The 27,182-nt window shown below is 53.8% G+C and overlaps 2 protein-coding genes across 3 annotated transcripts in view; both read left to right on the forward strand.

Annotated features, from left to right (window-relative positions):
• The window catches only part of ACTL6B (actin like 6B), a 12,777-nt gene extending 7,677 nt beyond the window's left edge, over positions 1-5,100 (forward strand). Inside the window, exons 8-14 of one of the 2 annotated variants that reach the window (XR_003118581.1) lie at positions 656-745; positions 903-964; positions 1,102-1,216; positions 1,354-1,434; positions 1,540-1,635; positions 1,834-1,937; positions 4,873-5,100. Coding sequence is in view for 1 of the 2 variants with exons in the window: in XM_025379558.1 (XP_025235343.1) it covers positions 656-745; positions 903-964; positions 1,102-1,216; positions 1,354-1,434; positions 1,540-1,635; positions 1,851-1,937; positions 4,873-4,953 (612 nt within the window). In the remaining variant the exon portion in view is untranslated. The remainder of the gene's footprint in view (positions 1-655; positions 746-902; positions 965-1,101; positions 1,217-1,353; positions 1,435-1,539; positions 1,636-1,833; positions 1,938-4,872) is intronic. The other variant, XM_025379558.1, reaches the window with a different exon arrangement.
• Positions 5,101-5,520: 420 nt separating this feature from the next.
• TFR2 (transferrin receptor 2) lies at positions 5,521-25,642 on the forward strand. The gene is made up of 19 exons (XM_025380006.1): positions 5,521-5,549; positions 6,479-6,767; positions 7,045-7,288; positions 7,380-7,566; positions 13,186-13,326; positions 13,399-13,510; positions 13,616-13,738; positions 14,557-14,673; positions 14,810-14,949; positions 15,725-15,888; positions 17,559-17,678; positions 18,675-18,757; positions 18,845-18,908; positions 19,007-19,074; positions 19,161-19,237; positions 19,320-19,404; positions 19,490-19,717; positions 20,070-20,210; positions 24,950-25,642. The coding sequence occupies exons 2-19, from the start codon at positions 6,735-6,737 to the stop codon at positions 25,217-25,219; spliced, it is 2,397 nt and encodes a 798-aa protein (XP_025235791.1). The 5' UTR covers positions 5,521-5,549; positions 6,479-6,734; the 3' UTR covers positions 25,220-25,642.
• The last annotated feature ends 1,540 nt before the right edge of the window (positions 25,643-27,182 follow it).

Here is a 27,182-nt window from a genome sequence, read left to right on the forward strand (position 1 = left end):
TACTCGGGAGGCTGAGGCAGGAGAATGGCGTGAACCCGGGAGGTGGAGCTTGCAGTGATCTGAGATCCGGCCACTGCACTCCAGCCTGGGCAACAGAGCGAGACTCCGTCTCAAAAAAAAAAAAAAAAAAGAATCACCTGAACCCTGGAAGCAGAGGTTGCAGTGAGCCGAGATCGCGCCACTGTACTCCAGCCTGGGCGACAGAGTGAGACTCTGAAAAAAAAAAAAAAAAAGAGCTGTGTGACCAATAGCATGATATCAAAGCTCCCTGGGCCTCAGTTTCCTCTTCTGTAAAGTGGAACGGTAGTAGGCAGTAGCCAGGGTGCTATATGAAGTGACACTGTGTGCTTAGCTCCGTCCTGTGCCCTCACGTGGATCGCGGCCCCCTAGGAGGCCATTCTCTGGAGAGTCTGTCACTGCTGTATTCCTGGTGTTCTCCAGGTCAGCTGTATCCACTGCATGAAGGGCACACACGGAGAGAGAGGCATGCCCCATTCTCTCTCCTGTCCATCAGGAAAGGGTGAGAAACCCTCTTGTAGGCAGCACAGCAGAGCCTCCAGTGCCAGTTAGCTGCAGAGCTGGGAACAGTGCCAGGAAGGTGGGGTAGGGGTCAGGGTGGGCTAAGAAAGGGTGTTCCTACGCTGTGCCCCCACAGGAGCCTGTCCGGGAGGGCGCCCCCCCAAACTGGAAGAAGAAGGAGAAGCTCCCCCAGGTCTCCAAGTCCTGGCATAACTACATGTGTAATGTGAGCCTCTGGAGAGGGTCCCCTGAAGCCCCCTCCCCTGCCGTGAATGGGGGCGAGGCAGGGGCCCTGCATGGGAGGTGGAGCAGGGAGGGGGAGCTGGGCGGGGGGTGTTGCTCAGGAGGAACCCAGGCCCTCATCACCCTCACTGGGATTTCAGGAGGTGATCCAGGACTTCCAGGCCTCCGTGCTGCAGGTCTCAGACTCCCCCTACGATGAACAGTGAGTGTGGCTCAGGGCTGGGGGGTGGGAGAAGGGGCAGAACTGGGACTCCTGGGGTGGGCTGGGGGACTCTGGTGCTGTCCACCCACTGATCCCTCTTGAGCACCCCAGGCAGAGTCCTGCTCCCTTCTGGGCAGGGTGGCTGCACAAATGCCCACAGTGCACTACGAGATGCCCAATGGCTACAACACAGACTATGGCGCCGAGCGACTCCGCATCCCCGAGGGCCTCTTTGATCCCTCGAACGTCAAGGTTTGGCTGTGTGGCAAGGACTGGGGTGGGTGCTGGCTGCAGTCCTTGGATCCTGGGGCGTGGGGGAGGCTGGGAAGGATTGCAGGGACTGGGGGAAGGGGGAGAGGGCCCACAGCCCCAGTCACCTCTCTCCGCAGGGCCTGTCGGGGAACACCATGTTGGGTGTGGGCCACGTGGTGACCACCAGCATCGGCATGTGTGACATTGACATTCGCCCGGTGAGGCCAGGCCGGAGCTGAGCCTGGGCAAAGGGGCCCAGGGGAAGTGGGAAGGCAGGGTTGGGGGGCTGTCCCCCGTGGCTCACTCCTTCTTCCTGCTCTCAGGGCCTGTATGGGAGTGTCATTGTCACCGGCGGGAACACACTGCTGCAGGGCTTCACTGACAGGCTCAATCGAGAGCTTTCCCAGAAGACCCCACCGGTAGGAGCCCACCCCTGACCCAGTGCCCCAGAAGCCCATCCTGGCTCAGCTGTCCAGGACTAAGTCCCCCATTCTTCCCATGTCCTTCCTTCTGTTCTGTCCACCAGAGCAGACCCCCTGCCCCTGAGGCTTCCCAAGTCTTCCCCCTGCCCCCCAAGCCCTGTCCCTTCCCAGAACCTAGGTGTCTGCTTCCCCCAGCCCCTTTTTACCCCCAGAGCATGCGACTGAAACTCATTGCCAGCAACAGCACCATGGAGCGCAAGTTCAGCCCCTGGATTGGGGGTTCCATCCTGGCCTCACTGGTGAGAGGAAGGGGACCTGGCCTAGCACTGACTGTGGGGGAGAGGGGAGACCCAGACAGCGCCCGCCACTTTGCTTGCCTCTTCATTCATTCATTCATTCATTCAACGAACATTTATTTTTGAGAAATGTCGGTCAATGAATGTTCCCAGAAGGGTGAACAGGACACAAATTGGGGGCAGGGGCCCGGTACAGTGACCCACACTTGTCATCCCAGCACTTTGGGAGGCTGAAGTGGGAGGATGGCTTGAGGCTAGGAGTTCAAGACCCAGCAGGGGAACATAGCAAGACCCATCTCTACTTTTACAAATTGGGGAGAAGAGGCCGCGCACGGTGGCTCATGCCTGTAATCCCTGCACTTTGGGAGGCCGAGGCGGGCGAATCACTTGAGGTCAGGAGTTCGAGACCAGCCTGGCCAATACAATGAAACCTTGTCTTTACGAAAAATACAAAAAATAGCCGGGCGTGGTGGTGTATGCCTGTAATCCCAGCTATTCAGGAGGCTGAGGCAGGAGAATCTCTTGAACCCAGGAGATGGAGATTGCAGTAAGCTGAAATCGTGCCACTGCACTCCAGCCTGGGTGACACAGTGAGACTCTCTCTCAAAAAAAAAAAAAAAAAAAAAAAAAAAAAGGAGTAGAGGGACAGGTAGTTGGAGAGATTGGTCAGGATGAGATTTTGGTGAGACACCCACTGTGCTCAGTTAGCAGAGGGGAGACCCTGATGGTTTCGGGCAGGGAGTGATGTGGCAATGCAGGCATGATTGGAAAGACTGTCAGGCATGAGTCTTTGGGGTTGAGGTGTGAGCTGGGGTCAACAGGACCTTGCAAGGGGGCTGTTTCAATTGTCCTGGAGTCATAGCATGGGTAGCAGTGGGGATGGGGTAGACAGCAAGGGGCAACTAGCAAAGGAGGCAGGCAGATTGGTTCTGGAGCAGGAGGTGGTAAGTTCAGTCTGGACCTGCTGCTGGGGTGGAAGGAAGGTACTGAGCAGGGAGCTGGAGTTGCAACCCGCATCTGGACCGTATCAGTCACACAGAGGGGACAGTGAGGCCATGACAGACAAGGAGGACATCCACGAGAAAGGAAGTCCCCTAGGGAGACAGAAACTAGGGTCAGAAAAACAGAGGCTGGCAGTCTGAACTTAGCTTAGGGCTGGAGCATGTCAGCCACACAGTTCTTCTGTTTTTTTCCTTTTTTTTTTTGAGACAGAGTCTCACTCTGTCGCCCAGGCTGGAGTGCAGTGGAGCAATCTTGGCTCACTGCAACTTCTGCCTCCTGGGTTCAAGCGATTCTTCTGCCTCAGCCTCCCAAGTAGCTGGGATTACACGCGTGCACCACCATGCCTGGCTGATTTTTGGATTATTAGTAGAGACGGGGTTTCACCATGTTGGCCAAGCTTGTCTCAAACTCCTGACCTCAAGTGATCTGCCCATCTTGGCCTCCCGAAGTGCTGGGATTACAGGTGTGAGCCACCGTGCCTGGCCCAAAATTAAGTATTAATAATATATCCTGGCCAAGTGGAGTGGCTCACGCCTGCAATCCCAGCACTTTGAGAGGCCAAGGCGGGAGGATCACTTGAGCCCAAAATTTCTAGACCAGCCTGGTCAATAAAGTGAGACCTCATCTCTACAAAAAATTTAAAAAGCAGCTGGCAATGTGGCACATACCTGTAGTCCCACCTACTTGGGAGGCCAAGGTTGGAGGATCACTTGAACCTGGAAGGTTGAGGCTGCAGTGAGCTGTGCCACTACACTCCAACCTGGGTAACAGAGCGAGATCCTGTCCAAAAAAAAAAAAAGAAAAGAAAAAAATTGGGTGTGTATTTTCCACTTGGAGCATGTCTCAATTTGGACCAGGGCTGGTGAGCCACAGGAGGCTAGTGGCCACTGCCTTGGATGGCACATGTGTGTAGGGTGAGAAAGATCAAAGAACCCCAGGCATAGTAGCTCACATCTGTAATCCCAACATTATGGGAGGCTGAGGTGGAATGATTACTTGAGCCCAGGAGTTTGAGACCAGCCTGGGCAACACAGTGAGACCCCATCTCTACAAAAAATAAAAATTAGGCTGGGCATGGTGGCTTACGCCTATAATCCCAGCACTTTAGGAGGTCAAGGCGGGCAGATCATCTAAGGTCAGGAGTTTGAGACCAGCCTGGCCAACATGGTGAGACCCTGTCTCTACTAAAACTACAAAAATTAGCCGGGTGTGGTGGCAGGTGCCTGTAATCCCAGCTACCCAGGAGCCTGAGGCAGGAGAATCGCTGGAACTTGGGAGGCAGAGGCTGCAGTGAGCCGAGATCACACCACTGCACTCCAGCCTGGGCAACGGAGCAAGACTCCATCTCAAAAAAAGAAAATTAAAAATTAAAAAATTTAAATTTAAATTTAAAAATAGAGAGAGAAGGGACATCTGAGATGCTCATTGCAGGAACCCTCATGGGGTAAGTTGTAACGCTGAAGGCTTCAGATGGGGTGCCACAGTGTTGGAATGGTGAGGTGGAGGGAATATCTTCCTTGGGAAAGAGGGAGACTAGTGGTGTTCCGAAACCCTGATGGAGTGAGGAGAGGACACCTGGTGGGGAAGGACTGTGTGTGTAGGGGGTGTTGAGTGCTGGGTGCAGGCTGGCTTGCCCGGGGCTGTGCGTGCCATCCCCCCAGCTCAGGAGCAGGGCCTAGCTCAGGGCAGAGACTGCTGTTCAATAAATACTTGCTGAATGAATGAATTATTGATTGAATGATACGAAGAGGATACTCTCCCTCTGAATATGAAAGGGGACAGACAGAGGAGGGGAGGATGAGGTGGGGAGAGGTTTCAGAGGGATGTGAACCCAAGGGGTGGTCAGGGCCTGTTGGAGGGTTCCCAGGGGCTGCACCTGCTGGTCCACACCTCCCTCCAAGGCCACCCTGACCCTGATATTGCCCCCTCCACCCAGGGCACTTTCCAGCAGATGTGGATCTCCAAGCAGGAATATGAGGAGGGCGGGAAGCAGTGCGTGGAGCGAAAGTGTCCCTGACGGCGCTCCTCCCCACGCACCTGCTCCCAAGCTCAGATGGAAGTCCCTTAACCCCATGCCACATCGCCCCCTCCTCTTTCCCGCTTGTCTTCGTAAATGGTGATGTTTCTGGGTTGAAAGAAGTAAAAATGTTTTAAGAAAAAAAAAGTTTGGCCTCCGTGGGGTGGGGAGTGGGCGGAGGGGTCTGGAGGGAGGTGAGGGGAGGGAGGGTCACTGCTACACCCATGCCGATCCCACAATGGGCGCTGGGACACAGCCCCAGGGGCCATGGATTCCTCAGGTTTCCGAGGGGTTGTGACCCAGGGGAGGCCACGCGACGAAGACTGAGGGTCGGGGGTGTTGCTGGGGGGTAACAGTTGTGGTGGGAGGTGGGAGGGGCTGCAGGCTGCAGCGGAGGGGCGGGGCCTGGAGTGAGTGTGGCAGGAGGTGGGTGGAGCAGAAGGTGAAGCCTGGGGGAGCGGAGCAGGAGGTGGGTGGAGCAGAAGGTGAAGCCTGGGGGAGCGGAGCAGGAGGTGGGGCCTGGTGGGCGGGGCCTCAGCGTAGGCCTCAGGTCGCAGGGGAGCAGCGCGCCTGAGCACCCCAGGACCTGCGCTCAGGTGAGCTGCGCTATGCCTTCCTTCCTGGGGCTCTTGGTGGTGACAGACATGGGGCGGGGCCTAGGGCGCTGGTGCATCCCAGCAGCTCGGAACTTCTCTGGACCTGAGTAGGAGTTGATGTTTCCGAGGGGAAACCCCAAAGGGAAACTTGGTGGGACCCTGAGGCTTCCTCTTGAGAGCTACTTGTCCTGGGGCCCTCGGAAGGGCTTGGGGACCTGTGCCCCCTGCCTGTTTAGCAGTTTGTGCCTGCCTGTGATGTGTTTCTGGAGTGAGGCTAACTGGCCTTTCATCAGCCTCAGAACCCAAAGAGGTAGAAACCCACGTGATCCAAGTCCTTTGGTGACCAAACAGGGGCTGGTGCCCAGGGAGGGCCATGATTTGTCCAGGGTCACTCAGCTCTGCCCACACCTTGACAGAGACTCTGATCACTCCTCCCCACTGACCCACAGATCCATGACCCCAGGACCCCCATCTGGGAGCTCTCGCTGGTCTCATCTGACCATGTGCTCCCACCTGTGCCCCTCCTTCTCCAGCAGCCAGAGGGAGTCTGAGAACCACCTTTCAAAAGAGACGCACATGCACACCACCAGACCAAACCCCCAAGTCACACCACTGTGGTGACTTCAGCTTAGAATGCCACTGGGGCAAGTGTCAGGGCAGGGAGGACAGCTGATATGTCATAGAACCTGGGCACTGGAGGACCCTGAAAGCCAGATAAGGAAGGGGCAGATGTCTTAGGGGTGAATCTTCCACCTGGGCATGGCGGGGCTGAGGAAGGGGTCCCCAGGATCCAGGGAGGGGTAAAAGCAGGAGAGGGGAGGGGCACCCATGTCTCTCCCCTCCCCCACTATCGGCCCCCTTCCCCCACCCCTGATGGGAACTAGGAGGCCAAAGTCCGCCCCAAGGTCAAAAAATTGATTGTTTTGCAGGGAGCAGGCAGGTGTGGGGCTGTGGAGAGACTGGCAGGGGAGAGCACAGCCGCTTGTGCTCTGGCCTGGACTGAGGGGCCACGTCTGGAAGGTTGGACTGAGGCCAGGACTGTGCCCCCACCCTTTGGGGTGGTAAGGAGCAGCCTTGGCTCAGGCTTTCTGCCAGGGCTGATAAGGGGCCCTCCTGGGGCTCCCACAAACGGTTTATCGGTTTATCGCTGGGGACAGCCTGCAGGCTTCAGGAGGGGGCACAAGCATGGAGCGGCTTTGGGGTCTACTCCAGAGAGCAGTAAGACCAGTGGGATTGGGAAGACCCCTTAGGCCTTCTCTCTACATCCCTCAGCCCCCTCCCAAGCCCCTGACGCTGGCCCCTCCTGGCCTGTGTCCTGACCTCGCTTCTTCCCACCCCTGCCCCTCTTTTCTAGCCCGCTCCCCTCAGTCCCTCCCCCACTCCCCCGCCACCATGCTTATTTGACACCCTTAAGTCACTGACCTCATTATTGCCAGATGCCTCCCCACCCCTCCCGGCCTCTTGCCCCAATCTCATGCCCACCTTGCCTGCACAGCAACAACTGTCCCCAAGATCCTCTCAGACCGTCTACCAGCGTGTGGAAGGCCCCCAGAAAGGGCACCTGGAGGAGGAAGAGGAAGACGGGGAGGAGACACTGGCCCACTTCTGCCCCATGGAGCTGAAGGGCCCTGAGCCCCTGGGCTCTAGACCCAGGCAGCCAAACCTCATTCCGTGGGCAGCAGCAGGACGGAGGGCTGCCCCCTACCTGGTCCTGACGGCTCTACTGATCTTCACTGGGGGTGAGAGTCGTTCCCCTCCCCTGAAGTAAAAGGCCTGGGCTGGGGGTCCAGAGGTGGACACAAAGAGAATCCCCATCTTGTCACCCACCAGCCTTCCTTCTGGGCTACGTCGCCTTCCGAGGGTCCTGCCAGACATGCGGAGACTCCGTGTTGGTGGTCAGTGAGGACGTCAACTATGAGCCTGACCTGGATTTCCACCGGGGCACACTGTACTGGAGCGACCTCCAGGCCATGTTCCTGCAGTTCCTGGGGGAGGGGCGCCTGGAGGACACCATCAGGTAGGGATGGCCCTGCCCCATCCTGTTCTAGAGTGTCCCTCCCCTCCTCTGCTCAGACTGGGCCTCCCTGCCTCCTCGCCAAGGCCTCTGGTGTCCGGGTCCCCCTCCTGAGTCCTCCCATCTGCCTCCCTGGTCCCCCTGTTCAGCGGTCCTGGGAAGGATGGCAGGCATTCGGAGCTGAGGTTCCAGGGGACTGAGGCTCTGAGGGTGGCATATTTGGGAGGTGAGGGAGCTGACTGTCTGAGATCAGAGGGGTCCAGCATCCAATATCAGACCTGACAGACCCAGAAAAGCCTTGAAAGCCTAACACAGGCGCCTAGATTTGGACCTGTGGCAGTAGCAGGGAGCGCTGAGGGGTTCTGAGAAGGTGCATTCTAGGAAATCAGAAAAACAAGCAAGCAAGCCTGGGCAATATGGCGAAACCCCGTCTCTACTAAAGAAAATACAAAAATTAGCTGGGGATGATGGCAAGTGCCTATAGTCCCAGTTACTTGGGAGCTTGGAGGGGGAGGATTGCCTGAGCTGGGGAGGCGGAGGTTGCAGTGAGCCGAGATTGCACCACTGCACTCCAGCCTGGGAGACAGAGCGAGACTCTGTTTCAAAAACAAAATAACGGTGGGGCACAGTGGCTCACGCCTGTAATCCCAGCACTTAGGGAGGCTGAGGCAGGTGGATCACTAGGTCAGGATATCGACACCACCTTGGCTAACGCGGTGAAACCCCGTTTCTACTAAAAATACAACATATTAGCTGGGCATAGTGGCAGGCGCCTATAGTCCCAGCTACTTGGGGAGGCTGAGGCAGGAGAATGGCGTGAACCCAGGAGGCGGAGCTTGAGATCGCGCCACCGCACTCCAACCTGGGCAATAGAGCGAGACTTCCGTCTCAAAACAAAACAAAACAAAAACAAACAAGCAACAATAACAACAACAACAAAAAAAAAACAAAACAAAAGAAAAAGAAAAACAAGCAAGCAAATGCATTTGTGGGTGCAGATTCCGAAGCTAGGTCCACCCATAGCCCTCTTTTGGGAGGGGAGTAATTTTTCAGCGGATTCGCCTGAATTTTCTAAGTAGGTGATCAGCTGAGCTACAAATAGTAGAAGATGGAGATTCTGTTTTCCAATGCTTATACCTTCTAAGTTGTTTTTTTTTTTTTTTTTTCATTTCTCATTGCATTGGAGAGGACATTAATTTAAGGTAACAGTGGCAGTTAAAGGTATCTTTTCCTATTTCCTGACTTTAATAGCAATGCTTTTATAATACTTTGCCATTAAGAATGAACTTTGCTGTGCTCCAGACAGCTTTTGAAAATGAATTAAGGAAGTTTCCTTTTATTCCTAGCTCACTGAGACATTTATTTATTTATTTATTTATTTATTTATTTATTTTATATATTTTTTGAGACAGAGTCTTGCTCTTGTCACCCAGGCTGGAGTGCAGTGGTGCAGTCTTGGCTCACTACAGCCTCCGCCTCCCAGGTTCACGCGATTCTCATGCCTCAGCCTCCTGAGTAGCTGGGATTACAGGTGCGTGCCATCACACTTGGCTAACTTTTGTATTTTTAGTAGAGACAGGGTTTTGCCATGTTGCCCAGGCTGGTCTCCAACTCGTAAGCTCAAGCGATCTGCCAAAGCACTTCGGCTTCCCAAAGTGCTGCGATTACAGGCATGAGCCACCGCGCCAGCCTCTTTTTTAATGTTTATATAGTAATTTGTGTTAATAGATTTCCTTAGCTTCATGAGCTCAATGCTAACCTTGATCAAGGTGTATGATTACTCTTTTGATATGTTGCTGGGTTCACCTGCTGAAAGACCTTAAGTCTGTGGAATCAACAATGTTCAGGGCTTTATTTTTTCAGATGTGTGCCACTATGCCCGGCTAATTTATTTTTTCTTTTTTTGAGACAGAGTTTCGCTGTTGCCCAGGCTGGAGTGCAGTGGTGTGATCTCGGCTCACAGCAACCTCTACCTCCCGGATTCAAGCAATTATCCTGCCTTAGCCTCCCGAGTAGCTGGGTTACAGGCACCTGCCACCACACCCGGCTAATTTTTGTATTTTTAGTAGAGGATTTCACCATGCTGGCCAGACTGGTCTCAAACTCCTGACCTCAGGTGATCCACCCATCCCGGCCTCCCAAAGTGCAGGGATTACAGGCATGAGCCACTGAGCCCAGCCTAATTTTTAATTTTTTTAGTAGAAATGAGGTCTCCCTATGTTGCCCAGGATGGTCTCAAACTCCTGGCCTCAAACAATCCTCCCACCTCAGTCTCCCAAAATGCTGGGATTATAGGCATGAGGCACTGCACCCAGCCTGCTCAGAGCTTTTAAATTAAATTACAGGCTGGGTGCGGTGGCTCAGGCCTGTAATCCCAGCACTTTGGGAGGCCGAAGTGGGCGGATCACAAGGTCAGGAGATCGAGACCATCCTAGCTAACACAGTGAAACCCCATCTCTACTAAAAATACAAAAAATTAGCTGGGCGTGGTGGCAGGCACTTGTAGTCCCAGCTACTCGGGAGGCCGAGGAAGGAGAATGGCATGAACCCAGGAGGTGGAGTTTGCAATGAGCCGAGATTGCGCTACTGCACTCCAGCCTGGGCGACAGAGCAAGACTCTGTCTCAAAAAAACAAAACAAAACAAATACAAAATTAGCCGGGTGTAGTGGCGCATGCCTGTTATCCCAGCTACTTGGGAGCCTGAGGCAGGAGAATCGCTTGAACCTGGGAGGCAGAGGTTGCAGTAAGCTGAGATCGCACCAGTGCACTCCAGCCAGTGCGACAGAGCGAGACTCCATCTGAAAAAAAAAGAAAAGATGCAGGGTGTGACCAGGGAAGTGGAGTGCCTGGACTGGAGGTGACAATGATGAGATAATTAATTCATTTATCCAACAAATATTTTGGGGGATCTACTATGTGGCAGGTGCTAAGCTAAGCAGGTGGTGGTGAGATAACAGAGACTAAAACAGTTTAACTTTGTTCTCATGGTGCTTACAATCCACTGAAGAAAACCAATACTAAACTAACAATCATTCACGACTACATGATTACGACTGAAATCATTGCTTTGAAAGAAAAGCAAAGGATGTGAGGCTCAGTGTGGTGGCTCACATCTGTAAGCCTAGCACTTTGGGAGGCTGAGGTGGGAAGATCGCTTGAGCCCAGTTTGAGACCAGCCTGAGCAACATAGAGACATCCTGTCTCTTAAAAAAATAATAATTTGGCCGGGCACGGTGGCTCACATCTGTAATCCCAGCACTTTGGGAGGCCAAGGCAGGTGGATCTCCGAGGACAGGAGTTTGAGACCAACCTGGCCAACATGGTGAAACCCTGTTTCACCCTTTTTAGTCTCTACTAAAACTACAAAAAAAATTAGCTGGGCATGTTGGCGGGCACCTATAATCTCAGGTACTTGGGAAGCTAAAGCAGGAGAATCGCTTGAACCTGGGAGGTGGAGGTTGCAGTGAGCCGAGATTGTGCCATTGCACTCCAGCTTGGGCAACAAGAGTGAAACTCCATGTCAATAATAATAATAATAATTTAAAAAAATAAAAAATTAGCCCGGTGTGGTGGTGCATGCCTAGAGTCCCGGCTATTCAGGAGGCTGGAGCAGGAGGATGGCTTCAGCTTAGGAGTTCAAGGTTGCAGTGAGCTATGGTCATGCCACTGCACTCCAGGTTGGGTGACAGAGCAAGACCCTATCTCCAAAAAAAGAAAAGAAAAGGGGCCGGGCGCTGTGGCTCACACCTGTAATCCCAGCATTTTGGGAGGTGAAGGTGGGCTGATCGCCTGAGGCCAGGAGTTCAAGACCAGCCTGGCCAACATGCCAAAACCCTGTCTCTACTAAAAAAATACAAAACTAGCTGAGTGTGGTGGTGGGCGCCTGTGGTCCTAGCTACTCAGGAGGCTGAGGCAGGAGAATCACTTGAACCCAGGAGACAGAGGTTGCAGTGAGCCGAGGTTGCACCACTATACTCCAGCCTGGGCGACAGAGTGAGACTGCGCCTCAAAAAAAAAAGAAAAAGAGAAAAAAAGAAAAAGAAAGAAAGAGAGAGAGAGAAAGAAAGAAAGAGAGAGAGAGAAAGAAAGAAAGAAAGAAAGAGAGAAAAGGGTGTAAGGAAAGACTATAACCAGGGTCCTGATTTAGACTGCAGTTCAGGGAAGGCTTCCTTGAGGAACTGACGAGTCCAAACTGACAGGATGAGTAATTTGCCAGGCAAAGAGACTGTGGAAAAAATATTCAGGTCAAGAGTCACCACTTGCGAAGGGTCTGAAATGGAAGACGGTGGCCTCTTGGAGGAAAGGAAAGACGGTCCACGTGGCCGGTGAGGTGGATGTAGCTCAGGCCCTAAAGGGCCTTACTGGCTACTTTAACTGTTTTGAATTTCATTCCAAGAGGAAAGAGAGAGAACTGGAGTGTTTTGAACAATATAGTATCATTAGACTGGAGGGATTTTTTTTTAAGGTTGGGTGTAAAGAATGGAGTTGATTGTACTCATGAGACCATAATACAGTGTACGCATTGGTCGGTGAAAGGACCTTCCTTTCCCATTAATTTTCCTGCCTCATCTCTGAGTGATCCTCCCCACTCCCCTCCCCATAAGCACCTCATCTCATGCTTTTGATGTGTGCCTTTAAATATACATATGAGGCGGGTCGCAGTGGTTCATGCCTGTAGTCCCAACACTTTGGGAGGATCACTTAAGGCCAGGAGTTCAAGACCAGCTTGGGAAACATAGCAAGACTTCCTATCTACAAAAAATTTTTAAAAATCAGTGGTTGGTGGCGTACATCTGTAGTCCCAGCTGCTCAAGGAGGCTGAGGCAGGAGGATGGCTTGAGCCCAGGAACCAGTGATTCCCCTGGGTACCTTGGTGTAAAGTGTCTCCATGAGGCCCACTTGGAGGATAGGGGAGATGAGGAGGGTCTCTGCCTGCCCAGTTAGCTTTTTTGAAGAAAAGTGTTTGGGTGTCTGGTGTGTGTGTGTGTGTGTGTGTGTGTGTGTGTGTTGACGTGGGAGGGAGCGGGGTTAGGGGGAGAGAGTTTGGCTTGAGCCGGGAAGAACCTACAGGATGATGGGCAGGACTCCCAGCTATGGGAAGTCAGGTTTTAAGCAGAGGGAGGTCTTGAGATTCTCGGGGGCCGCCCTGGTAGTGATGGGAGAAAATGGGTCTGTGGAGGGCCCTGCACGGTGGCTCACGCCTGTAATGCCAGCACTTTGGGAGGCCGAGCCGGGCAGATCACCTGAGGTCAGGAGTTCAAGACCAGCCTGGTCAACATGGTGAAACCCGTCTGTACTAAAAATACAAAAATTAGCCGGGCATGATGGCACCTGCCTGTAATCCCAGATAGGAGGGAGGCCGAGGCAGGAAAATGGCTTGAGCCAGGAAGGCAGAGGTTACGGAGAGCAAGAGTGGGCCACTGCACTCCAGCCTGGGCCACAGAGGGAGACTCAGACTCAAAAAAAAAAAAAAAAAATAGCGTCCACAGGGAGCGCTCTTTTCCTAAACTCAGGAACCCCTCGCTGCCCCTGACCCTGGAGACCCCACGTCTCTGGCATCCTTCCCTCTTCTCTCCCTCTCCTCCGGGCACTCAGAAAAGTCCCCACCTCTCCCCGCTTAGGCAAACCAGCCTTCGGGAACGGGTGGCAGGCTCGGCCGGGATGGCTGCTCTGACTCAGGATATCCGCGCGGCGCTCTCCCGCCAGAAGCTGGACCACGTGTGGACCGATACGCACTACGTGGGGCTGCAATTCCCGGACCCGTGAGTGGGCGCGGGCGGGGGCCGCGCGGGAGGGGGACGCGGCTTGGGGCGCTCACCAGCCCCGCTCCCCAGGGCTCACCCCAACACCCTGCACTGGGTCGATGAGGCCGGGAAGGTCGGAGAGCAGCTGCCGCTAGAGGACCCTGACGTCTACTGCCCCTACAGCGCCATCGGCAACGTCACGGTGAGCCCCTCTTGCCCGCTCCTAGGATGGGGCGCGGCACGAGCCCTTTCCTGGGTCTCGGAGTTGGGACGCGGGGAGCGTGCCTCACCGTCCTCTTGTCCCCAGGGAGAGCTGGTGTACGCCCACTACGGGCGGCCCGAAGACCTGCAGGACCTGCGGGCCAGGGGCGTGGACCCAGCGGGCCGCCTGCTGCTAGTGCGCGTGGGGGTGATCAGCTTCGCCCAGAAGGTAAGTGCCCCTGGACAGAGTGAGGGCGTGGGCCTGGGAACCGGAGGGTCGGACTGCCAGTGAGAATGGTTCAGGGTGCTGTGAGAAGGAGACAGGAAAGAAACATGTGGATGGTAAGAAAATATAAGCTGGGAACAATGGTTCTCACCTGCAATCCCAGTACTTTAGGAGGCCAAGACAGGAGGATCGCTTGAGGCCAGGAGTTCAAGGGCAACACAGAGAGATCCCCCTCTCTACTAAAAAAAAAAAAAAAAAAAAAAAAAAAAAAAAAAAATTCTTTATTTTATTTTATTTTAGTTAGCTGGGCTGGTGGCACGTGCCTGTGGTCCCAGCTACTCTGGAGGCTGGGGTGGGAGGATCGCTTGAGCCCAGGAGTTCCAGGCTGCAGTGAGCTATGATCGCACCACTGCACTCCAGCCTGGGCAACAGAAAGGATTCTGTCTCAAAAAGAAAAAAAAAAAGAAAGAGAAACAGAGAAGGGAGGCAGGGAGGGAGGGAGGAAGGAAAGAAGGAAAATGTTGGCTGGTCTGGGAACTGAATCAGAAGGAAAAAAAATTTTGGCTGGGAGCAAATTGGGGGTTGGGGGAAATCAGATGGGGAAGGGAACAGGAATATGGGGTACCATGGGGCCCGGTGGGGTTTGAGGGCTGCCCAGGAGCTGCTGAGGTTGGGAAAACACAGGCCAGGTGGTGGCCCCACACCCTCTCCGTGGGATGGACAGTTGCAAGCAAAAGCCTTGCCATTTGCTGGTTTCTCCTGCCCTTATGAATCTGGTTTTTTTCTGGGAGAAGGAGTCCTCTAGTCACCTTCCTCCCCAGGTGACCAATGCTCAGGACTTTGGGGCTCAAGGAGTGCTCATATACCCAGAGCCAGCGGACTTCTCCCAGGACCCACACAAGCCAAGCCTGTCCAGCCAGCAGGCTGTGTATGGACATGTGAGTCTGGGGAGGCTGGCCCTGCGGTTCCTGGGTCCCGAGGCCACACCTTCTTGCTCAGAATGGGGCTGGCATGTTTTTCATTTTTCCTGAAAGCCCAACTCACAGCTTTGCGTGGGCACCCCTTTCCCCGCAGGTGCACCTGGGAACTGGAGACCCCTACACGCCTGGCTTCCCTTCCTTCAATCAAACCCAGTTCCCTCCAGTTGCATCATCGGGCCTTCCCAGCATCCCAGCCCAGCCCATCAGTGCAGACATTGCCTCCCGCCTGCTGAGGTGAGGGGAGTATTGGGGACCAGGAGAGGAGGAGGCAGAGAGAGGGAGGCTGCAGCGAGGCCACAGGGTGACTGTGGGTGAACTAGAAAAAGGTGACTCTTGTTTAAGGCTGCAGTGAACCATGATTACACCACTGCACTCCAGCCTGGGAGACAGAGAGACCCTGACCTTCTTCTTCTTCTTCTTCTTCTTCTTTTTTTTTTTTTTTTTTTTTTGAGATGGAGTCTTGTTCTGTCATCCAGGCTGGAGTATAGTGGTGCAATCTTGGCTCACTGCAACCTCCACCTCCCGGGTTCAAGTGATTCTCCTGCGTCAGCCTCCCAAGTAGCTGGGATTACAGGCGTGCACCACCACACCAGGCTAATTTTTGTACTTTTAGTAGAGAATTTCACCATGCTGGCCAGACTGGTCTCAAACTCCTGACCTAGTGATCCGCTTACTTCGGCCTCCCAAAATTCTGGGATTACAGGTGTGAGCCACCATGCCTGGCCAAGACCCTGACTCTTAAGAAAAAAAAAAAGTGACTCTTCTGGACAGACACGGCCTTTCTCCAGGGTTCACTGTCTGGCAACTGAAGTTCCCACTGGATTGCACACCTACCTCAGCTGAGAACCGTCCAAGGCAGCCCTGACTGCACTGCCCTGCCTAGGCAGGGTCCAGAGGCAGCAATCTGGAGCCAGAAAGGGTGGGAAGGAAAGAAAGAAGGAAGAGAGTGATTTGAACTCTTCTGGGTCTCTCTACAACTTCCAACCCTTTCTGCCTTCCTCCTCTCCAGGAAGCTCAAAGGCCCTGTGGCCCCCCAGGAATGGCAGGGGAGCCTCCTAGGCTCCCCTTATCACCTGGGCCCCGGGCCAGGACTGCGGCTAGCGGTCAACAACCACAGGACCTCCACCCCCATCAACAACATCTTTGGCTGCATCGAAGGCCGCTCAGAGCCAGGTATGCTGTGTGTCCAGTATCACTCACAGCTTGTGGTGGGCTGGGGGGAATTTCTGCCCATATATCCTGGCAAGATAGGGGGCTGGTGCAGGAGGCCCCAAGAGGGGACAGGAGTGGTGCCCAGAGGAGGGAAGCTGGCGAGTTGAGGCTGAACTGGGTCTGATGGTGGCAGCAGTGAAGAGACCTCACCTTCCAGCCTGTCTAGTGAATGGGGGTTGTTGCCCAGTAGTGAGCTCCCCAGCACTGGAAGTGAGCAAGCCTAAGTTGGATGATGTTGTAATAGAAACTCAAGCAAAGGCCAGGTGTGGTAGCTCACACCTGTAATCCCAGCACTTTGGGAGGCTGAGGCGGGTGGATCACTTAAGGTCAGGAGTTCGAGACCAGTTTGGCCAACATGGTGAAACCCCGTCTCTACTAAAAATACAAACATTAGCTGGGCGTGGTGGCACGTGTCTGTAATCCCAGCTACTCCAGAGGCTTGGACAAGAGAATTGCTTGAACCTTGGAGGTGGAGGTTGCAGTGAGCCGAGATTGTGCCATTGCACTCCAACCTGGGCAACAGAGCAAGACTTTGTCTCAAAAAAAGAAAAGAAAGAAAGAAGAAAGAGAGAAAGAGAAAGAAAAAGAAAGAAAGACAAAAAGAGAGAGAAAGAAAGAAAGAAAGAGAAAGAAAGAAAGAAAGAGAAAGAAAGAAAGAAAGAGAAAGAAAGAAAGGAAGAAAAAGAAAGGAAGGAAGGGAAGAAAGGGAAGGAAGGAAGGAAGGAAGGAAGGAAGGAAGGAAGGAAGGAAGGAAGGAAGGAAGGCAGGCACTCAAGCATGAAAGAGACATCAGATCAGTTTAGATAGGACAGATGGCCCTTTCAAGCATAGCTGGGCGTGGATGGCAGTGGAGAATCAAAGTAGGTAATTGAAGATGGGGCAACAAAGCCAAGACTCTGTCTTCACAAAATATTTAAAAATAAAAGAAATTGGCAGGGTGCAGTGGCTCGAGCCCGTAATCCAGCACTTTGGGAGGCTGAGGCGGGTGGATCATGAGGTCAGGAGATCGAGACCATCCTGGCTAACACAGTGAAACCCCATCTCTACTAAAAATACAAAAAAATTAGCCGGGCATGGTGGTGGGCACCTGTAGTCCCAGCTACTCGGGAGGCTGAGGCAGGAGAACGGCGTGAACCCAGGAGATGGAGCTTACCGTGAGCCAAGATCGCGCCACTGCACTCCAGCCTGGGAAACAGAGTGAGACTCCGTCTCAAAATAAATAAATAAACAAACAAACAAAAGAACTTAGCCGAGCATGGTGGCACACATCTGTGGTCCCAGCTACTTGGAAGGCTCAGGCAGGAGGATGGCTTGAACCAGGGAGTTTGAAGCTGCAGTGAGCTATGATCGCATCACTGCACACTCCAGCCTGGGTGACAGAAACCCTCTAAGTCCAGAATGACCGCAGGCACCCAGGTGACCGCAGGCACCCAGGTGAAGGAGTGTGCCATCCAGGGAGGGCCAAGAGGGGAGAGGTGCCCTCTTTAGGGACTGGAGGGACTACAGGGCTGGGGTTGCCCAAATGTGATGGGCTGAGAGATACAGGCTGATGGAGGATGCCCCCAGGGTACAGGGGGTAGACTTTGGGTACTGCCAGTGTCAGAAGTGTGTCCCAAACATCCCCTCCCCAGATCACTATGTTGTCATCGGGGCCCAGAGGGATTCGTGGGGACCAGGAGCAGCTAAATCCGCTGTGGGGACAGCTATACTCCTGGAGCTGGTGCGGACCTTTTCCTCCATGGTGAGCAACGGTAAGGTCAGGGTCAGGGCCTGGGCCTGGGCTAGGCAGCGGTGGACCTGTGACCCGAGGAGGATAGGGCAGAGAGGCAGTGAGGGACACAGACTGGCCAGTAGTCAGTTGGACCTCGGCATCCACATTGTACCTGAGTGGCCCTGGGCCAGTCACTTCACCTATATTTCCTCACCTAAAATGAAAGTGAGGCCGGGTATGGTGGCTCACGTCTGTAGTCCCAGCACTTTGGGAGGCCGAGGCAGACGGATCACCTGAGGTCAGGAGTTCGAGACCAGCCTGGCCAACATGGTGAAACCCTCTACTAAAAATACAAAAATTAGGCATGTGTGGTGGAGGGCGCCTGTAATCCCAGCTACCAGGGAGGCTGAGGCAGGAGAATCGCTTGAACCTGGGAGGTGGAGTTTGCAGTAAGCCAAGATCGCACCACTGCACTCCAGCCTGGGCAACCGAATGAGCCTCCGAAAGAAAGAGAGAGAGAGAGAGAGAGAGAGAGAGAGAGAGAGAGAGAGAGAAAAGAAAGAGAAAACAAAGAAAAGAAAAAAGTGATATGAATGATAATCATAGTCCATGGGTCTGTGTCAAGATTAAGCATGTTGGGTTGGACATGATGGCTCATGCCTGTAATCCCAGCACTTTGGGAGGTCAACGCAGGAGAATCACTGGAGGCCAGGAGTTCAAAATCAGCCTGGGCCACATAGGGGGACTGCATCTCTACAAAAAAAAATTTTTTTTAATTGGCTGGACTTAGTGGTGCATGCCTGTAATCCCAGCTACTTAGGAGGCTGAGGCGAGAGGATCACTTGAACCTGAGAGGTCAAGGCTTCATTGAGCCATGATTGCACCACTGCACTCCAGCCTGGGCGAGAGAGTGAGACCCTATCTCAGAGAGAGAGACAGAGCAGCAGAGACCCTGGGGGATCAGGGCAGAAGAAGACAAAGAGAGGGCCTTTGCTTGGCCTATGCTAAGCCTGTCCTCCTTCCCCTCTGCCCCCAGGCTTCCGGCCCCGCAGAAGTCTCCTCTTCATCAGCTGGGATGGCGGTGACTTTGGGAGCGTGGGCTCCACAGAGTGGCTAGAGGTGATGTGGGGTCCTGGGCAGGTCGTTAGGCAGTGGGGAGAGGTGGGGGCGGGGGATTCCCACTCCACACTGGTCACCCACCCACAGGGCTACCTCAGCGTGCTGCACCTCAAAGCCGTAGTGTACGTGAGCCTGGACAACGCAGTGCTGGGTGAGCCGGGGCAGTGCCACCACCTGGCCCCCTAGGGTCCACCCTTGCCTTTGGGGCTAAGCCCTGAGCCTGGCATCCCTCCCCTCCCCTTTTTCCAGGGAATGACAAGTTTCGTGCCAAGACCAGCCCCCTTCTGACAAGTCTCATTGAGAGTGTCCTGAAGCAGGCAAGAGCACCCCAGGAATAGAGGGTGAAGGGGAGTAGGTTGGGGGGAGGAGCAGAGCGTGATCAGTGCCCTCCCCCCAACCCCAGGTGGATTCTCCCAACCACAGCGGGCAGACTCTCTATGAACAGGTGGTGTTCACCAATCCCAGCTGGGATGCTGAGGTGTAAGTTGTGGGGGTAGGGAGAGCTGGGGAGAGATGTAGGGGAGCCTGAACCCACAGATCCCTCCAACCTGCCTGCCCCCAGGATTCGGCCGCTACCCATGGACAGCAGTGCTTATTCCTTCACGGCCTTTGTGGGAGTCCCTGCCGTTGAGTTCTCTTTCGTGGAGGTGAGACGTCCTCCCCCTGCCCCAGACACAGCGCTAGTCTCTCAGCCTGTCTGCCTCTGCCCCAGCGTCCACCCTGTCCTGGCAGGACGACCAGGCCTACCCGTTCCTGCACACAAAGGAGGACACTTATGAGAATCTGCATAAAGTGTTGCAAGGCCGCCTGCCCGCCGTGGCCCAGGCCGTGGCCCAGCTCGCAGGGCAGCTCCTCATCCGGCTCAGCCACGATCGCCTGCTGCCCCTCGACTTCGGCCGCTACGGGGACGTCGTCCTTAGGCACATCGGGAACCTCAACGAGTTCTCTGGGGACCTCAAGGTTCAAGAGGCCCACCCTGCTCTTGGCCTCTGGGAGTGGGAGGCACTGCCCAGGCCAGGGGATCCGGCCCCTTCTCTCTGCAGTCCCTGGGGTCTAGGTCCTCTCTGGCAATCCAGCCCTTTAACCCCCTGCCTCCAGTCTCCCAGCCCCCAGCACGTGCCATCTCCCAACCTGGCAGGTGCAGGATCTTCTCCCCACTCCCTTCATCCACCCCCAGCACTCTGTCCTCGTCTACCTCCTCCCTCCTGCCAGGTCTAGCCCCCTCCCCTATGCTAGGCGGGGGCCCTTGTCACCACGCTAGGCGCGGGTTCTGGCCCCTGCCGCCAGCCCCAGCCCGCGCCTCCGCCCCCAGGCCCGAGGGCTGACCCTGCAGTGGGTGTACTCCGCGCGGGGGGACTACATCCGGGCGGCGGAGAAGCTGCGGCAGGAGATCTACAGCTCGGAGGAGAGAGACGAGCGACTGACACGCATGTACAACGTGCGCATAATGAGGGTGAGGCCCCGCCCCTCTCGCCCCGCCCCCAGAGTCCTGCCCCTCCCCTGGGGCTCCGCCTCCCGGACCTGGCCCGGTCTGCGAGCTCCTCTCTCTCCCCGCCTACACAGTCCCGGTCCTCTGGGTGCTCTCTTCCCAGTCCTGGAAGCGCGGTGCTCATAGATCGGTCAGGCTGGAGGACCCGAGCGATCAAAGTGATGAAATGGATAGGGAAGGCCAGCCCTTTAGCCACAGTAGCCTGGTTTACGCCTGGCAGAATTGGGACAACTTACCCTCCCTCACCTCTCCTCGCTGACTCCCCTCCTATAGCTCCCACTGCCTCCTCGACCCTTCTGGAAAGAAAAAGCATGTCCACACTTGTCCACAGTACAAGGTTACAGACTGGGAAGTGCAAAACGCTAAAGATATTCAGAGTATAGAGAGTTGTTTTCCTTCTGGCAACGAAATGGGTGAAATCCAGAAAGGCTGCCTGGAGGAGGTGTCAGGTGAAAGTTAAGAGCTTATTCCTTCACCAATCCCTTCTGCTTAGCTTTGAATCCTTTGCAGCCCGCACCCCACCTCCAGTTCCAACTCCTCCTCTTCCTTGCATTTCCTCACTCCAAGAACTCAACCCCTCAACCCTTTGATCTCAAGAAATGGGTGAGTAGGGACTGTGGCCATGGGGAAAGGTCTGCAGGGCAAAATAGTAAACAGGATAGTCTTCAGTGAGTGTGGGATGAGCTGGGAACTGCAGTGTACACAGAGTCACGTGTGCACATGCACTCACGGTTTTCAGAGTGAGCATGGCTACCCCTTGGAGGCTCATGTTCTCTCTCCTCCTTGCATTTTCCTGCTTGTGCCCTCTGCCTGTCCCCCTTGACCATTTACAAACCTATTGCTTTTGCTCATTCTCCCTTGCCCAGACTAGAGTGCAGTGGCACCATCTCTGCTCACTGCAACCTCCACCTCCTGGGCTCAAGTGATCTTCCCACCTCAACCTCCCTAGTAGCTGGGAGTACAGGCACATGCCACGACAGCTGGCTAATTTTTGTATTTTTTGTAGAGACAGGGTTTTACCGTATTGCCCAGGCTGGTCTCAAACTCCTGGCCTCAAGTGATCCTCCCACCTTGGCCTCCCAAATTGCTGGGGTTACAGGCGGTGAGCCACTGCATCTGGCCTTCTCGTCTCCTTCTTATATCTCTCTCTCCATTCACTCTTCTTTTCTCTTTGTCTCCTCTACTGTGACACGGGTGACCCTGGGGTGAGGCAATAGATTGGATATGGTTCATTCTCATTCACAGATCTTGGTTTAACCTCAGCTGTGTCAGCATCCAGAAGACAAAAAGACACCCTCTTTTCAAAGTTGCCATACCCCTGTCCCCACCAGGGATAAAAGGGACCTGTGTGTTAGACGCAAGACTTAGGCCAGGCACAGTGGCTTATGTCTGTAATCCCAGCACTTTGGGAGGCCAAGGTGGGTGGATCATCTGAGGTCAGGAGTTCGAGAACAGCCTGACTAACATGGAGAAACCCTGTCTCTACTAAAAATACAAAATTAGCCAGGCCTGGTGGTGCATGCTTGTAATCCCAGCTACTCAGAAGGCTGAGGCAGGAGAATCGCTTCAGCCCGGGAGAGATAGGTTGCGGTGAGCCGAGATCGTGCCGTTGCACTCCAGCCTGGGCAACAAGAGCGAAACTCCGTCTCAAAAAAAAAAAAAAAAAAAAAAATGCATTACTCAGGCCAGGCTCAGGGATGGAGAGGGAAGGACTCAGGACTTCAGAGCCTGCAATAGGTTTGGGTCAGACCCAGTGAATTTTGTGGCTCTAGACCAGGGATTGGTGAACTACTGCCATTGGCCAAATTGAAACTGCTGCTTGTTTTTTGTTTTTTGTTTTTTCTGAGACAAGGTCTCACTCTGTTGCCCAGGCTGGAGTACAGTAGCATGATCTGGGCTCACTGCAACCTCCGCCTCCCGGGCTCAAACAATCCTCCCACCTCACCTCAGCCTCCTGAGTAGCTGGGACTGTGAGGACACACCACCACACTCTGCTAATTTTTAAGTTTTTTTTGTTTTTTTTTTTTGAGACGGAGTCTCGCTCTGTCGCCCAGGCTGGAGTACAGTGGCCGGATCTCAGCTCACTGCAAGCTCCGCCTCCTGGGTTTATGCCATTCTCCTGCCTCAGCCTCCCGAGTAGCTGGGACTACAGGCGCCCACCACCTCGCCCGGCTAGTTTTTTGTATTTTTTAGTAGAGACGGGGTTTCACCGTGTTAGCCAGGATGGTCTCGATCTCCTGACCTCGTGATCCGCCCGTCTCGGCCTCCCAAAGTGCTGGGATTACAGGCTTGAGCCACCGCGCCCGGCCTTTTAAGTTTTTTGTAGAGATGGGATGTCATGATATTGTCCAGGCTGGTCTCGAAATTCTGGGCTCAAGCGACTCTCCCACCTCAGCTTCCCAAAGTGCTGGGATTACAGGCGTGAACCTCTGCTGCCTGTTTTTATAAATAAAGTTTTATTGAAACATGGCCATACTCATTGGTTTTCATACTCTCTATGGCTACTTCTGTGTAATAGCAGCAACGTTAAGTAGCTGCAATAAAAGCAGCATATTTAGGCCAGCAAAGCCTAAAATATTTACTATCTGGCATTTCGCAGAAAAAGTTTGCTGACCTCGGCTTTAGATTGTGACTTGGATCTTGAAGAACAGGCAGGACGTGGGTTGATGCAAAGTAAAGAGGACATTTCAGGGTGGAGAGACCCAGAATTTGGGTGTGACAGTGAAATCAGTCTGGTTTTACTTGGTAGCAGGGTGTGGACCAGCAGAGCCAGAACAGGGGCCCCATGGAGAGGCAGAGGGGAGGGAAGCACCAAATGGGGTTATCAATCAACCGTGGGGAGCCTCGAACACCAGGGTTAGAAGTTTGGATGTTAAGGGTGTTAGCATCAAGGAAATTAGGGAGGTTTTTGAGCAGAGAGGTGATGTGAGGAAAGGGGAGTTTTTATTTTTATTTATTTTTCTTTATTTGTTTTTTGGAGACAGTATCTTACTGCTGCCCACACTGGAGTGCAGTGGTGCGATCCCGGCTCACTGCAATCTCTGCCTGTCAGGTTCAAGCGATTCTCCCACTTCAGCCTCCTGAGTAATTGGGACTACAGGCACGCACAACCATGCCTGGCTGTTTTTTGTTTTTGTTTTTGTTTTGTTTTTTTTTTGGTAGAGAAGGGGTTTCATCATGTTGGCCAGGCTGGTCTCAAACTCCTGACCTCAAGTGATCTGCTCACCTCAGCCTCCCAAAGTGCTGGGATTACAGACATGAGCTACTGCGCCCGGCTGGGAGTTTTTGTTTTTCTGTTTTTCTTTTTCTTTCTTTTTTTTTTTTTTTGAGACGGAGTCTCGCTCTGTCGCCAAGGCTGGAGTGCAGTGGCGCGATCTCGGCTCACTGCAAGCTCCGCCTTTTGGATTCAAGCGACTGGGTGAGGAAGGAAGACTAAGGAGAACTACATGTAGGCTTAAGGGTTCTAGAGATAGAAAGAAGGGGAGGCCTGGCTCGGCGGCTCATGCCTGTAATCCCAGCACTTTGGGAGGCCGAGGCAGGTGGATCACGTGAGGTCGGGAGTTCGAGACCAACCTGGCCAACATGGTGAAACCCCCGTCTCTACTAAAAACACAAAAATTAGCTGGGCGTGGTGACGATCGCTTGAACCCGGGAGGTGGAGATTGCAGTGAGCTGAGATCGCGCCATTGCACTCCAGCCTGGGCGACACAGCGAGTCTCCGTCTGGAAAAAAAAAAAGCGGCCGGGCGCGGTGGCTCAAGCCTGTAATCCCAGCACTTTGGGAGGCCGAGGCGGGTGGATCATGAGGTCAGGAGATCGAGACCATCCTGGCTAACATGGTGAAACCCCGTCTCTACTAAAAATACAAAAAAAAAAAAAAAACTAGCCGGGCGTGGTGGCGGGCGCCTGTAGTCCCAGCTACTCCGAGGCTGAGGCAGGAGAATGGCGTGAACCTGGGAGGCGGAGCTTGCAGTGAGCCGAGATCGTGCCACTGCACTCCAGCCTGGGTGACACAGCGCGAGACTCCGTCTCAAAAAAAAAAAAAAAAAAAAGCAAGAAAAGAAAAAACAAGTAAAAGAAAAAGCACAACTGGTGCAGTTTTGTTACAGGTATAGTAATTATGCAAATAAAGCAAAAAGAAAAAGAAAAACAGAAGAGAAGCCCAGCTGGTGAACATATCCTACCTAGCCACTGGTGACGTCACAGGATGGCTATTCCTGATTGGGCAGCCAAAGGGAGGTGGGACTTAAGGACGCTTTCAACTCGTATTTATTCAGCAGGTAGTAGGTCCCAGGCTAGATTAGAAAATCGCCTGTAATCCCCGCATTTTTGGAGGCCGAGGCGGGCGGGTCACTTCAGGTTAGGAGTTCGAGACCAGCCTGGCCAACATGACGAAACCCCGTCTCTACTCGAAACACAAAAATTAGCCGGGCGTGGTGGCGGGCGCCTGTAATCCCAGCTACTCTGGAGGCTGAGGCAGGAAAATCACTTGAACCCCGAAGGTTGCAGTGAGCTGAGATCGCGCCACTGCACTCCAGCCTGGGCGACAGAGCGAGACTCGGTCTCAAAAAAAAAAAAAAGAAAAGAAAAGAAAAAAAAAGAAAACAGAAAAAACCAAAAAGGCTGGCTGGCGGGAAGTGCGATTCGGGCCTTTGCTCCAGAGCCTGAGCCCCCCACCCTGACCTGATCCCCCACTCTGCGCAGGTGGAGTTCTACTTCCTTTCCCAGTACGTGTCGCCGGCTGACTCCCCGTTCCGCCACATCTTCATGGGCCGCGGAGACCACACGCTGGGCGCCCTGCTGGACCACCTGCGGCTGCTGCGCTCCAACAGCTCCGGGACCCCCGGGGCCACCTCCTCCGCCGTCTTCCAGGAGAGTCGCTTCCGGCGTCAGCTAGCCCTGCTCACCTGGACGCTGCAAGGGGCAGCCAATGCGCTTAGCGGGGACGTCTGGAACATTGATAACAACTTCTGAGACCCTGGGGATCCTCAGATCCCCCTGTCCCCTTGTCGAGAGCTCCTCTGCTCCTCGCTTCAATGATTCAGGGTCAGGGAGGTGGCTCAGAGTCCACCTCTCATTGCTGATCGATTTCTCATTACCCCTACACGTCTCTCCACGGAGCCCAGACTGCAGCACCGATATCCACACACCCCAGCCCTGCAGTGTAGCTGACTCTAATGTGATGGTCATACTGTCGGTTAATCAGAGAGCAGTATCCCTTCAATCACAACCCCTTCGCCTTTCTGGGGTCCTCCATACCTAGAGACTAGGCCTTGGGACCTGGCCAGCTCTCTTAGTGGGAGAGATCGCTGGCACCATAGCCTTATGGCCAACAGGTGGTCTGTGGTGAAAGGGGCATGGAGTTTCAATGTCAATAAACCACCTGATGTCAATAAACCATCTGGTGACATCTGTTATGATAAGTGCCTTCATGCTTCTTCCTCACCCTCATGCCCATCCCATCCCATCATCCCTTCCTGGAGACCTAGGAAAGGATTAGGCAGAAGGGACCAGAGAGGGTGCACACAGGAACGCTGTCTCCATGGGGAAAACTGAGCTGTTTCTATCACTTAAGGAAACTGCCTAAGGAAATATTGAAGGCCCTTTCTCCAAAGACCACCATAAAGCAGGTGGTCTTTGGAGAAGGGGCCTTCAGTATCCTTTTTTGTTTTTGAGACACAGTCTCACTCTGTAACCCAAGCTGGAGTGCAGTGGCACAATCTCGACCCACTGCAACATCCGCCTTCTGGGCTCAAGCGATCCTCCTGCCTCAGCCTCCCGAGTAGCTGGAACTACAGGTGTGCACCGCCATGCCTGGCTAAATTTTTTTTTTTTTTATTTTAGTAGAGACGGGGGTTCCACCATGTTGCCCAGGGTGGTCTTGAACTCCTGAGCCCGGGTGATCTGCCTGCCTCAACCTCCCGAAGTGCTGGGATTACAGGCATGAGCCACCACACCCGGCCAGTATCTTGTCCTGGGATGAGGAATGGTTACATAATTTGCAAGACCTGCTGCAAAATGAAAAGGCAGGATTGGCCGGGCGCGGTGGCTCAAGCCTGTAATCCCAGCACTTTGGGAGGCCGAGACGGGCGGATCACGAGGTCAGGAGATCGAGACCATCCTGGCTAACACGGTGAAACCCCGTCTCTACTAAAAAATACAAAAAACTAGCCGGGCGAAGTGGCGGGCGCCTGTGGTCCCAGCTACTCGGGAGGCTGAGGCAGGAGAATGGCGTGAACCTGGGAGGCGGAGCTTGCAGTGAGCTGAGATCCGGCCACCGCACTCCAGCCTGGGCGACAGAGCCAGACTCAGTCTCAAAAAAAAAAAAAAAAAAGGCAGGACCCCTTGCTCAAAAGCAGAAAGAAGCTAGGCATGGTGGCTCATGTCTGTAATCCCAGTGCTTTGGGAGGCTGAGGCGGGAAGGTCATTTGAAGCCAGGAGTTCAAGACCAGCCTGGACAACATAAGAGAGAACCTGTCTCTACAAAAAATAAAAAACTTTAGCGGGGCATAGTGGTGTGTATCTGCAGTTCTAGCTACTCAGGAGGCTGAGGCAAGGCAGGGATAATTTGAGCCCAGGAATTTCAGGCTGCAGTGAGCTATGATCAATTCATTGCACTCCAATCTGGGTGACAGAATGAGACCTTGTCTTTAAAAAAAAAAAAAAAAAAAAAGACAGGAACAAAGCTTTTTTTTTGTTTTTGTTTTCTACAATTTCTCAACCTATCATGGTATTCTTTTATTTGATATTTAATGTTGCACTCCCTTGGCCATGGGGACACACTTTCAAAACATAAATTCATGCTTGAACCCGGGAGGCAGAGGTTGCAGTGAGCCGCGATCATGCCACTGCACTCCAGCCTGGGTGACACAGCAAGACTCTGTCCCAGGGAAACAAAAATTATTAAGAATTTCAAGGCTGGCACAGTGGCTCATGC

The sequence above is a fragment of the Theropithecus gelada genome, chromosome 3 (assembly GCF_003255815.1).
Source record: "Theropithecus gelada isolate Dixy chromosome 3, Tgel_1.0, whole genome shotgun sequence".
NCBI classification, from domain to species: domain Eukaryota; kingdom Metazoa; phylum Chordata; class Mammalia; order Primates; family Cercopithecidae; genus Theropithecus; species Theropithecus gelada.

What these genes read in the sequence shown, in the direction of transcription:
- TFR2 (XM_025380006.1), top strand. Translation starts at nt 6,735, where the DNA reads ATGGAGCGGCTTTGGGGTCTACTCCAGAGAGCA. An exon ending in TTCCTCCATGGTGAGCAACG is followed by an intron (nt 17,679 to 18,674) that starts GTAAGGTCAGGG and finishes CTCTGCCCCCAG; the next exon opens with GCTTCCGGCCCCGCAGAAGT. An exon ending in ACAACGTGCGCATAATGAGG is followed by an intron (nt 20,211 to 24,949) that starts GTGAGGCCCCGC and finishes CACTCTGCGCAG; the next exon opens with GTGGAGTTCTACTTCCTTTC.